The following is a 12842-nucleotide window of genomic DNA, read 5'->3' on the forward strand; positions in this document are numbered from 1 at the left end:
CAAACACTTCCACAAGAATCCCAAAAAAGAGCCCAGCCCTCAAAAATCATGAAAAGGAGGATCATGAAAATTAGATAAAAACACAATGTATTGTCATGAGTGAATAAAACATTTATCTATCAGGCTTGAAAACTATAATCATTATTATTTGCAGACAGTCAAATGCTCCTAGACTGCAGATGGAAATATCTGCATGCCATAACCTGAAGCTCCTGAAAAACATGTCTGATTGCTACAGTTCATATTTGAATATAACACTGACATAAACACCTTTATTCAGAATAGATTTTACAGTTTTTTCGCTCGGAAACACTTTACCTTAATTCATGTCATTACCTTTGTACAACCTATTGTACATTTGTATCTGGACTTACTTTCAAATGCTTTGTACATGATACATTCCGATTACAAGATGGCCACCACCCTACTAGTGCCTGGAGTCCATTTTTCTTTATGGCAGGCTCAATAAAGCCTACCTTTACTCTATTTACCTGGCCTTGTATATCATCCTTACTAATTAGCCTGTGGCCAACTAAACAGCAGAAATGATGCATTATTGTCCTGACTGCTGGGTAAATAGCAGGGATTAAGTACTACTTTTCCGACGGCCTGGCATATAGCCATTTAGAATAGCTATTTCACTACCATAGTTTGTGCTGTTTATGGCCCTTGCTCACCAGATCCTTCTGCTACCCTTTAGCAGAGGAAAAGACTGAATATGGTTGCCTGAGACTCACATTTGTAACCTACTTACTGCACACAAATGTGAGCAGAGTACTTAACTCACTAAGCTACTTTGCCAAATCCTTTGTGTTTGGTTGAGGCAGCAGTGGAAGGAGCCACTTTTACTGCTGCCTCAGTGAAATGCTAAGTGTAGATTAGGGGACAGCTAGAATTAATTGATATGGTGATATAGTCTCTCTTATGAAAGTACTGTATCACAGTGGATCCAATTTGGGCAGGACAGATTCTTTAATATTTAAAGACCCACCACGGACACAGGACGCAGCAGCCTAACGTATTTTCTGTGCAGCAGCCCTTCTACTTATCTCATTTGGTAGTGGCCCTTTCAAACACAGCAAAGGCATAAATACTCCCTGCTTCCATGAGTGCAGCTTACTTACACTGTAATACTACTATCCAATACAGCCCTAATTACATCAAATTCATGGAATTGTTCATCGTCATCCTCCATCTTTTTAAACATATTCATCTACCTGTTATAAAGCTTATAAGGAGTCCTGCTATAATGCATGAAAGGCAGCCCACAGCACTGATGTAAAGGTAAGATAATGAATACCAGGTATCTGCCAGATCAGGCCTATGAAGGAAAAACAAAATAGACAGGCATTAGACTTCTAAACCTCATGATAAATGAGTCATTCTAAGTACATACAAAAATTAGTATTAATGTTGCATGAACAATATGTGACACTTTACTGACTCAATACATTGATCCTATATTGCTTGAACAACAAACATCTTCGCAATTAAAACTAAAATAGGAAGGTATATAAAAGAGGCACTATTCCAGTTTCTTTAGACAATAAGCGCCTGTACAAAAAGAATGTATCTATGGTTATATGCCGTACCGGAATATTGAAACCACTTGTTAACATCTTTTAAAACTAAAATAATAAAATCTACTGGCAAATTATAGTTACACTCAGGAATATATACAATACAAACAGTTAACATTATATTACATTGTGCAAATATGCTATAAGATACCTATGAACACAAACTGTATCATTACGTTTCAAAGTGCAAGTGAGCGGTAAGGTACCTCTATATATTTTATCTTAGGTTGTCCTAGTGCATTGAATTTATACGCATTGAGTTCCATAGTGCAAACAAGCTTTGAAATTGCATCAGTGTTTTCATAATTTCTATTGGGTCAAATTACCACAGCAGCATAGGCACTAAATCATTCAGGATGACCGCATTGTGCAAATAAGGCTGTGTAAGTGTATCAGTGTTTTCCTCATTTCTATTGGGTCTAATTACCGTAGCAGCGTAGGCACTAAATCGTTCAGGATTTCAATGACCTTAAAACAACCACAATAGTTTATGATTCATTAAGATAACCCTTAAATAGCAGCTACCAATAACTTTTCAGCCATAGCTAAACACTTTGTCAATTGACATAGAAGCATAATCGACTCACTCGATAGACATAGAATAAGGGCCTGACAAGCCGATGTTACCCCAGCCTTAGAAAATAGGGGGGCATATTACCAAGCAATAGCGATAATTATCGCTATTGCTTGGTTAGAGACAAAAATTTACCGCTGAGCTGCGGCGATTTTTATCGCAGATAAACCTTGGTATTACCAAGGTTTATCGCAAATGCGATAAAAATTGCCGCAAAGCATGAATATCGCTGAAAAGTCAGCGATATTCATGCATTACCGAGCTAATGCTCTTAGCCATGTTATCCACCTCCCATTGGATAGCATGGCTAAGAACTGCTCAGGGCAGGTGTTAGCTTTTGGAGATATTCGCGCTTAGCGCGAATATCTCCAAAAGTTGGTAATAGGAGATAGCGATGTTAGCGACTGTTTTCAGTCACTAACATCTTGGCACGCCCACTTTGCATGTCATTAGTGATAAATATCACTGACATGCAAAGTGGGGCCCAAGATGGTCGCTATCTCCTACTAACTCTCGCTAACTGGTGTTAGCGACAGCTAGGTAATAGGGAGATAATTTTATCTCCGCTTTCTTGGCTTTTAAAGCCAAAAAAGCGGAGATAAACCCCCTTGATAATATGCCCCAGGGTTTTTTAAAGTGTGCGGCGTATTTTAAGCAATTTATGCCATGCACATACTATGTGCAATAGGGTTTCATGTGGCTACCCACACAATCTTCAATTAGTATTTTGCCATCGCTGAATCCAGGTCAGTGTACCCACCTTAGTTGGGTTTGTATCTAATCTAATTTTTCAAAATGTATTTTTTATTTGGGCCGAGAAATAGAAATGTAGGTATGGCTAGATTCGCAGACACTGATGTGAATAAATCTCAAACCATGCACACGTTTTTGCCGCTAAGGCTGTTTTATCTGCATTAAGGGAGTTGACTTTGATTTGTTTTTTTTTAAGTTGGGAATTGTCAATTCGGTGAGCCCTATCTGCAGACCAAAACTCTGAAGGCAAGATGAAATGAGGATTCACCAGATGACAGTAAAGGCAGAATTATTTATTTCAAACCAACAGATGTTCACTAAGGAAACACAGTCAGATGAAAACATTGAGTACATGCATTTAAAAAATGCCCTGCGACACCATAGACCATCTTTGGAGGGAAAACTCCAATTTTATTTCTGTTTGGCCCACTGACGTGGGAATCCCAAACATTATTTTATAATCCTTAATTACTAATAGATCCAATAGTTTTGCGTCTTTCCCCCTAGTGACATGCGAGCCATATGTACTAGTTGGCTGTAGCTTTGCTCTCATAAATTTAAGAAGATGATCATATTATTGGCATCTCAACAAGTTTAAACAGACATTTAAAGGCATAGATTAGGGTTGCAGTTTTTACACTTAAATCTTCAAATGATTTTTAAATCAAAATCAATTTTAAAAGAAAATGCGGAGGTATTTATATTTTTTTACAACGTCAATTGGCTCTCCTCCGGCCCTCCATGATTTGGTCTTTAATTTTTCAGGGTCGATTTTCCTGATTTTAGTTTATTTTACATTCAGTTCCAGGCCATTCATTAAGATATAATCATCAAAAGCATTTGTTAATCTTTGTTGCCTAACAGGGTTTAGCTCAACAGAATAGAAAACTTTACTGATATGCATTGTTGTAAGACACCTAGACATTCTAGAATCCAGTGCAGACAGAAACCTAGTTGCTAAGACGCAACACTTCTCCCTTTTCCCCAAAACATAACAACATTCAATTAATGATATTGAATAAAAAATATTTCTTATTGCTATAGTAACTTAGATTGGAAACAAGGTTGAACTCCACTGAAAACTGTGCAAATTGCTAGGCTAAGTATACTAATAATTTTGTGCCATTAACCTAAGATTCAGAGCTCAAGATGTAGCCAGAAACAAAACAAAAAACAGCATCAGAAAACCACCTTTAAAACGTATGTGCTTACATAATTCTATAGCCACTAAGGTTTGTCTTGACATGTTTATAATCGCTTCTTGTGGTAGTGGATCTACACTAGTCATTACCTGCAGCACTGCCTGATTTCCTTAACCATTTGTTGCGTTTAAGCTTATTGTATAATGTGATCCTGCGGATAGTCCATCTCTTCCCATCATCTAACCACACATTATTACTCATTACTCTTCTGATACACTTGGGCTCGGATTATTTAAACAAAGCCACCTTCTGAGTACCCATTATAATTGTCCTCACCCAATCTCCAACCACAAACTTGTGCATTTTCTTCTTCAATTTGTCATTGTTTCCTTGATACTCCTTGACTCTACACTCCAAATCCTTCTTGTTCACACTTCTTGTGCTGGATTTGCTCATCCACGCTGGCGAGACTATAGTACTCGCCTGCCTTCCCTTTAAAAAGTGAAAAGGTGTTTACAATGTGATGAAATGGGACGTGCACTCACCACCACTTTCCTCACACAACTCTATACATTCCTTTAACATGCAGTTGAATCTCTCTAAAAGACCATTTTCCCTGGAATGATAGGCCGTTGTGGTGTGGTTCAACACCCCCATGCTTCCCAAATACCACTTGAATATTTCTGCAGTGAATTGGGGTCCATTGTTTGTAATCAGTTTTTCTGGACACCCCTCCCCGCGGATTTCTCTTGTGAAGGCCACTTCTAGTCATTTAGAATCTATTACTACAACAGCATACTTATTTGCTATTACTCTGGCTGAGAAAGGCCCACAAATATCCATATCCACTTTCTGCCATGGTCTGTCAGGTAACTTTGTCAATGTGATGGAAGATTCTTCTGATCAGTGGGATTTGTTGCTGCACAAACAACACAACTCCATATACACCTCTCCACCATTCTACCCATAGCTGGCCACCAGACGTTTACCTTACTCTACATTTTATCCCTGATGTGCCACTATACCCCTCATACAGTAACTAAAGTAGTTTGATTCGCAAACGTACTGGCACCACCATTCTTCCCTCTCTTCTGACAACACCATCCTCAACAGAATGTTTAGACTATACTGTCCTGGACTCAACAAAATCCTTTCTTATACTTAGATCAGATCTAAAAGACTTAGATAACTGAATCAACAGTTCCTTCATGAATTTTTCCTCCACCACGGCTTGTTTCCACTCTACCTCACTTATAGCACCATCACAAAACTCTGATAGAATTGCTACTATGCATCAATTGCTCATTTTGTCCTCCTCACCGATACTCTGTATTTATCAAGCGGGACACACAGTTAACATTAATACTGCGATTCCCAGGAACATAATTCAATACAAAGTCACAACCTTGCAATCTGCACAGCCACTTGGCAATCCTAGGCATTACCTTGCCTGCTTCTTTGGTTGTGAACACATCTTTAAGCAGTCTGCAATCAGTTCTTACTTCAAAATGTCAGGAACCCACACATGAGTGGTAAAATAGTTGACATCCCACCAGCATGCCCTTTCTATGACTGAGTACTATTTGTTCTTTGATTTCCTTAAAGTCATTCGTCCGTCCATTCAAACTTGATCCCCTTTTTATTAATGCTTGTGAAACATGAACTTTATCCACAATATACTGTACAAATTTTGAATGGAACTTGGCTAGACCGAGGAAGGAATGTAGTTTTTCCTTATCACTAGGTGAAGGTGCATTTTCAATGGCATCCAACAATTATTTTTGTTTTGGTTTCACACCTTCCCCAGACAATGTATGACCCAAATAGTCAACTTGGTTGGTACCAAATTCAAACCTGCTAGCACTCATGGTTAACCCTGCTTCCTGCAGTTTTCTAGAGCTTTGTCCAAATACTATTGTGTTCCTCCAGACTGGAAGCACCCACTCAGATGTCATCCTGGAAGACCATGACATTAGTGATTTTTCCCAAACTGCTGCTCATCACACTTTGAAAAACCGCAGAAGCATAAGCCAACCCGATAGGCATGAGTATAATTGGAACACACTTTCTGGTGTGATGAACGAGGTCAGATGTTTAGATGTGGGATGTAGATAAATCTGGTGATATGCATCAGATAAGTCAACAAAAGAAAAATACATCACATTTGTAACAGAGAATACCATCTTATTTATGTGAGGAAATGGATGGGGGTCCACCCAGATATTATGATTTAGATCTCTCAAATCAACACACAGATGACTCTTTAGGTTCAATTACCTGTGCCTAACACAACCTGCGAAATTCCTCCTTCAATTGTTCTATAAGCACAAACTGTACAATTCTCACCTTCTGCACACTAGGAATGCTATCAGGTTTTATTACAATATGATGCTCGAATTATTTAGACATTCCGAGTTATCCTCGAACAACTTGGTATACTTGCTGTTCCACCTTGATCTTTCCACACCCTCAGTCAACAGTACTTGTTGAGGATGAGTGGGAACTAAGACAATCCCCAACGCACCCTCCTCACAACGATCTAAATGTACTCTCCCTTTTGCCACAAGATATACCTTACCATACATTTCCTTGCTCTTATAGGATAGTTTGCAATTAAAAAATCCTAGCAATGGAAGCTTAATGCTGCAATACCCCACAGGTTCTATATCAGGAGAACTCAATTTACACTTCCCAACATTTTCTCAAGCATTTTTGTCAATGATGTTATAAGGCGAACACGAATCTGCCGACACTAATATCTTAGTTCCATTGATCTCCATGGTGAACGTAGGTGGACTGAACCCATCATGAATTTCACCTATATCTTCGCATACTACTAAAATGTGTACTTTGTCTTCCTCCCTATCAGTGTCTTCCTCACAGTAGTCATTGACCATATGTACAGAATGTGTCTATCCCTCTAGAGAGCCAAACTTTAACATATGTGAGAAATTTCCATGTTTCCTGCATTTGAAAAACATTTCCTTATGTTGCAGAACATCGTTCAGAATCAACTGTGTGTTTAAAACTAACCCACATATAACAAATGCAATTGGTCTTTGTGGATATACTTTTTATGTAATTCCCACTATCCTTTTTTTCTGTTCAACATGTACCTTATTGAAAACTCCCCTTTTCTTGGACCGATCCCCACCAAGCTCCTTGATATACTTTAAATGTGTTTTCCACTAGTGTTGCTACCTCTATAGTTTTTTGTAAAGATGGGTCCTTTAAATCTAATAGTCTTTCCTCTATTTTGACATTGTTTGTTCTGTTGATAAACTGGTCTCTTATGATTCATTCATGTAGATCCCTAAATCTACAAGTCACAGCCAATGTTAATGATACTGAAACATATTGGTTAGCAGTTTCACCTGGCTGCTGTGTCCTGGAAATTTCTTTAAGCCGTTTAACAACTATGCTGGTCTTTTTCCAAAAATTCTCCTTCCATGCTTTTATTACCTCCACATATTTATCAATAGTGTTTCCCTTTAAATCATCTCCCTCTTGATTAGTAGAATTAACATGTGTGGGTATAGGTAAAGTCGTCAAGACCTTCCTGCCCACAATTTCAAATTGTGCTTCAACAAAGCCACCTTGTGAGACGCTACAAAAGCTTCCCCACCAATTGCTGCTAAGTAAGTTTTGAGCGACTCGTGCCAATCCTGCCACACCATGGCAGGCACCCCAGGGTTCTGTAAAAAAAATTTGGGGGGTTATTATTATAATTTTTTTTTAAAACCTTTATTGTGCAGATGGAAGCATACAAATACAACCAATCAGGCCGGCCACGACACATTATGAGAAGCACATGAGACAATAAGGAGGATTCCCGGCAGTCGCCCAGCGTTGTGCAAGCGAGCAGTCCAATCTTAGAAAAGCTAAATACGACCGCTGGAAGCAGGATTAAAGAAGGTTCATTTTATAATAGGAAGTATAGCAGGATCAGTTGCAGTTTTTAGTCATCTAAGTTCCCATAGCGGGCCACGAATCAAACATCAAGACATAAGGGCATCAATAAAAACGGGTATCAGCAGCGATTCACAGCAATCAACTTATAGACGCCATAGTTCAAATCAGTGCCCACTGTGGCCCATCACGCGCCCATCGACCACCTAATTATTGTGCTAGTACATAACGGAGGAACCAGAACAGCAACGTAGTTACAATCATCCTCTATACTAACCCAAGTAATAAGAAAAAAAAAGAAAAAGGGGAGGGGGGGAAATATTATAAAGAGGAAAAGAAAGAACGCCGCGCTGCTGCACGCGCCCCACAGCGATAAAGGCGCGCAAGACTGAAAGACCCGCTATCGGGGGTAGGGCGTGCAAGTCATGATATATGCGCAAGCAATACCGTAGAAAGAAAGCAGCTCACCCCCCATCCCCACCAGCTATTACACCATGGGAGACACGCACAGATACAGCGTCCCGATGAAGGGATACAAAAGAGCCATAGAACTAAAGGGAAAACGAACAGGAAAGAGACCCTGTCCCACCCACCCCACCCTGCACCCCTGCAGAAGGCTACGGCCTACCACCCCAGCAGCGTGCCTGTCGCCCTAAATAGAAACCCGAAATATACGAAAAGTTAGAAAGAGGGAGAGGAAACAAAAGAGAAAAAAGGGAAAAGAACCAGGGGGAGAGGAGACCATCAATCGAGTCGTTCGGCCCCTGCCCCCCGCCTTCACACACATTTATGCCACATCAAAACGAAATCGACACAGTCTCAGGTATCAGAAACAATCGAGGGAATCGGCCATATTGTCGTGGTTGGGGGCATTCCTCATCTCCATCCGTTAACCAGTAGTCCTCCAGATTCAGACCGGCTCACCCCTGTGCTTTCCTAGTCATCGCTACCACGCGTAATAGAGTAGTGGGCAGCAAACATTTTGAGGTGGAGAGGCCACTGGATCGGAACAAAACAGGCCAAGGGTGTAAACCAGAGGACCCCAGCATTGGTCCAGAACATTCATGCAATGCACTTACGGACCATTACAATGAATAATTCCACATCTTCAAGGAATTCGTCGGCGGCTGCCATGGAATCCTTTAAATATGTCAGAATGTGCCTCAACTTGCGGTAAGAAATATTCTTCAGCCACTTTGAATAATAACATGAAGACTTAGACATGCTCTATCTAGGGCCAATCTTAAACCCCGAATGGTAGCATTCGCACTGCCGATACTCAATGTTAACCCTCGAATGGTAGCACGCGAAACCGTTCATGTTGACACTGGGACCAAAGCATGCATTAAACCCAATATCTTTGCCACTCTTGCTCTTCCAAGCGGACACATAACTCTGGTACACTTCACAATTAATGGGGAACCTCTTGAACTCGCCACAGCATGAGCACACAATTTTCAGCAATCCTCTATGTGAGTGCAATGTCCACAATCAGCAAACGTTCACTGCATGGTACCAGGACTATCCTAAATCTTTCTAAGTTACCAAATCTGCCTTCCACATCTTTCTTCAGGTCCACCAGTTCTCAGTTGATCCCAGAGAACCAGAGGTCGCTTGGTTCAGAAGAAATAACCATACTCCAACCCAAAAATAAATGTAGTGTACATGGATCCTTATCCCATCCTCGACGACACTTTTAAGACACCTGGACACGATTGGGAATGGTTGAAAGGTTTATTGAGATGTTAGCAACAACTCCTGCACACTTCCTCTCTCCCAGCAACTGTCTTCCCTATCCCCACTGGAATCTTCATTCTAGAACCCACCCCTTGCAGACAGCAACCCAGTTGCTAAGAGACAACATTTGACAGTCTAATTCACATGAAGATGCAATCATTATAAAAAGAGTTGACAATTGTGAGTTGAATCCTAGTTCTTGATTTCCCTCACTCTCTCACTCACTAACTCACTGACTCACTCTTTCATTCACTCACAAACAGTTAGCAATGTTTAAAAAACCGTTCTGAAGTCAGTCACACTTACAGTGTGTATGACTTTATTTCAGCATAAAGAGCATATAGTGATGGGTTGCTGGTAGTAAACACATGTATAACTTCGGAAAGCAGACTAGATTTTCCAGGTCATGTATTTAGAGCACTACAGCGTGGTATAATCAACAGTCTTTACTGTATTACATTGTGACAGAATCAGTACAATAAAAGAAGAAGATCACAGCCTGTGGACAAGTGATGTCAGTTTTTTTTCTTCTCTGGACATAACCTATGGTTTTGATATCTTTATGGGCCAGGAATAGAAGTTTGAATAAACTCCTTGATTGAATTGTGTGCTAGTGAGGGTAACTGAGTATAACCGTAATAGTCATGAATGCAGAGAAAGCAGAAATAACGTGGCTTACAGTGTCTAGAGTTGTGCTGGTTGTGCAAAAATAATTCAGGCTGCATTCTAACTTGCTTCCAGAATGGGATATTGATTTGGATCTTTGCTATAACATTTCTAAGTACAAGACAGTGTCCTTGTATTCAGTGATGGACTCTCACAGATGAGAGTAAGGAGTATCTGAACTGAGCCAGTGCCTCTATGTTGCTCGTGTTTTTTTATTTTATGTTCTTTCTCCCAGTATGCTTAAAAACGGCATGGGGGACGAAGCTTATTATACAGAAAGTTCACATATTTTAATAATGGTCTCCCTCCTTTCATCCAGGGAAATAAATCAGTTCTAAGGTAAGGAACAATGAGATGGAAATCCCTTCCTCCTATTCATAAATGAACGGCCATACGGGTCCCCCGCTGTTGGAAATAATGCCACAAGCTTTATAATAAGCCTCGTCCCCCATGCCGTTTTAAAGCATACTGGGAGAAACCGACTGATTTATTCAAATACCCTGCTATATATTCTGCATCCTACTTTGGATTACTGAATAGATCCTTACTTGGACATTAAAAGGACTTTCATCGCGACCTGTTTTGTTTGACTTAGTATTGCTTTATGAAACGGATTTTGAATATTAGGTCCCCTGATATTTGCTTGTATCTGAAGTGGTCCTGAGGAAGGTGGTGTCTACTACACGCATCCCACCGAAGCGCGCGTCGACCCAATGCCGAGTTTGGAATTTCTCTTTCTGTTGGAGACCCGAGTTGTTGATAGGAGAGATAATTCTTTCCTGTCCTTTAACCTCTATCATTGACAGTTATTGTATGCTGGTAGTTGTATGGGAGTGAATGTTTTTGTATGAGTGGATTGTTTTTTTAGTATGCAATCAGGAGGGCGTTAATAAGTATTGTTGTGTATTTATTCATTTTTAGTATTTTTCTGCAATAATCATAGTTATAATAGAAATGTACTAAGGATTATATGCGTTTATGATGAAATCTGTTTTGTAACATATAAAAAATGAATCCATAAAATGATAAAAAGTATTTTACAAAAAAGATGACGTTAAAAAATTAAAAACCTGAGATAATTATCTCTTAAGTAAAAGTATCATAGAAGGGGTCCCGTTACTTCTGCTGTAAAACCCATGGTGAAGTCAACAACTGGCCACTTTATTGGAATAAGCCATCTGATAAGGGCAAGAACAGTCAGCAGTAAAATGAGACATTCTTTTCACTACCTCTTTTGGATTTGGGGCTGTCCAGGTCCACTCCCATATGTGGTCCTCCTAGACTCCCCAGCTCCAGGCCCAGCAGGAGTGGGTGGGAGGAAACAGTTCCTGGCTCTATCAAAGTAAGGAGATGTCATCTAAGTAGTAGGGTGGTTTAGGGAGAGCTACAGAGCCACCTGATGAAGAAGGGGTTAGCCATTTACTATTTCAGGGAATTTTTACGGTTAAGCAAAAAGGAAGTGCTGCTAAAGGAGATGAGCAAAGGGCAAGAAAATAAAAAGGTCAGGGTGGCAATATTATCTAGTCACTGGCTAGTGCACAAGATAAGACTACTTAGAAAATTTTTGGACATAAGACGCTGACACCTGAAAAAAGAAGGCTCTGCTGGAAAGAAAGAACTGAAGGGCATTGACTCCAATTGGCACCAAGGAGCTGGAACTGCTCTCCAATGGCCGTGTGGTTGACCTCCTGTTTGCGTGCTCTATGTATACAAAAAAAGGGACTCTTGCAGGAGACCCATCTGACTACTAAGAATTGGACACTACATTAGCCATGGCCTTGATCTTGTGCACAAAAGCCTGCTCAGAGGACATGGGAGCTGCAGTAGGAAGGACTTTCCCAGCAATAGGACACAAGTGGGAATTAGTTCTTTTTTACACCTCTAGAGTACCTGGACAAAATGCAGAAGTTTTCCAAATGAGGGTGCACGCTAAGTTGATCAGAAAATCCAGATTTGCTCGCTTAGAGCTTTTGGTGCCAAAATCAATAGCTTCAGTGGAAGGCCAATAATAACATCAACAACTTCAACAGACCCTCACCGGCTTCAGCCTTGGGGTTCCTCCTCGGAAAGACTATGACCTCCAAAAAGTGAACTAAGTTAGGTATTTTAACTAGGGTAGCCAGATTTGTGTGTTCAACCTCTTCTTTGTTACAGTCAGTCTGAAAACATGCCTATGTCTTAATCAAGTGTGAACTGAGACGTTTCATTTCTGAAAAGCATTGGTATTTAAACAGGTTTTATCTTCTTCTTATCATCCGTGGTCTAAAGGGCAAACAGAGCACACTAATCAAAGTTTGGAGCAATATTTACAATGCTACTATAGTGCAACTCAAGTAAATTGATTTTCTTATTTAGAAATTGTTTAATTTTTTAATCAATGTTATTCATAGTTCTTCCAAAGTTCCATTCTTCTTTGGAATGAAGTACTACATCCAGGGGTCGTTCCATCATCTCGTTATGTTGATGCTTTGCTTCCTGCAG

At 40.0% G+C, this 12842-nt stretch overlaps 1 protein-coding gene across 1 annotated transcript in view; it reads right to left on the reverse strand.

Moving 5' to 3' along the window:
* Positions 1-12842, reverse strand: part of LOC147729176 (sodium-coupled monocarboxylate transporter 2-like) — a 514719-nt gene that overhangs the window by 13011 nt on the left and 488866 nt on the right. The window contains exon 13 of the mRNA XM_086959489.1: positions 1218-1321. Coding sequence (XP_086815615.1) covers positions 1218-1321 — 104 coding nt within the window. The remainder of the gene's footprint in view (positions 1-1217; positions 1322-12842) is intronic.

The sequence above is a fragment of the Lissotriton vulgaris genome, chromosome 2_2 (genome assembly GCF_964263255.1).
Source record: "Lissotriton vulgaris chromosome 2_2, aLisVul1.2, whole genome shotgun sequence".
Taxonomy (NCBI): domain Eukaryota; kingdom Metazoa; phylum Chordata; class Amphibia; order Caudata; family Salamandridae; genus Lissotriton; species Lissotriton vulgaris.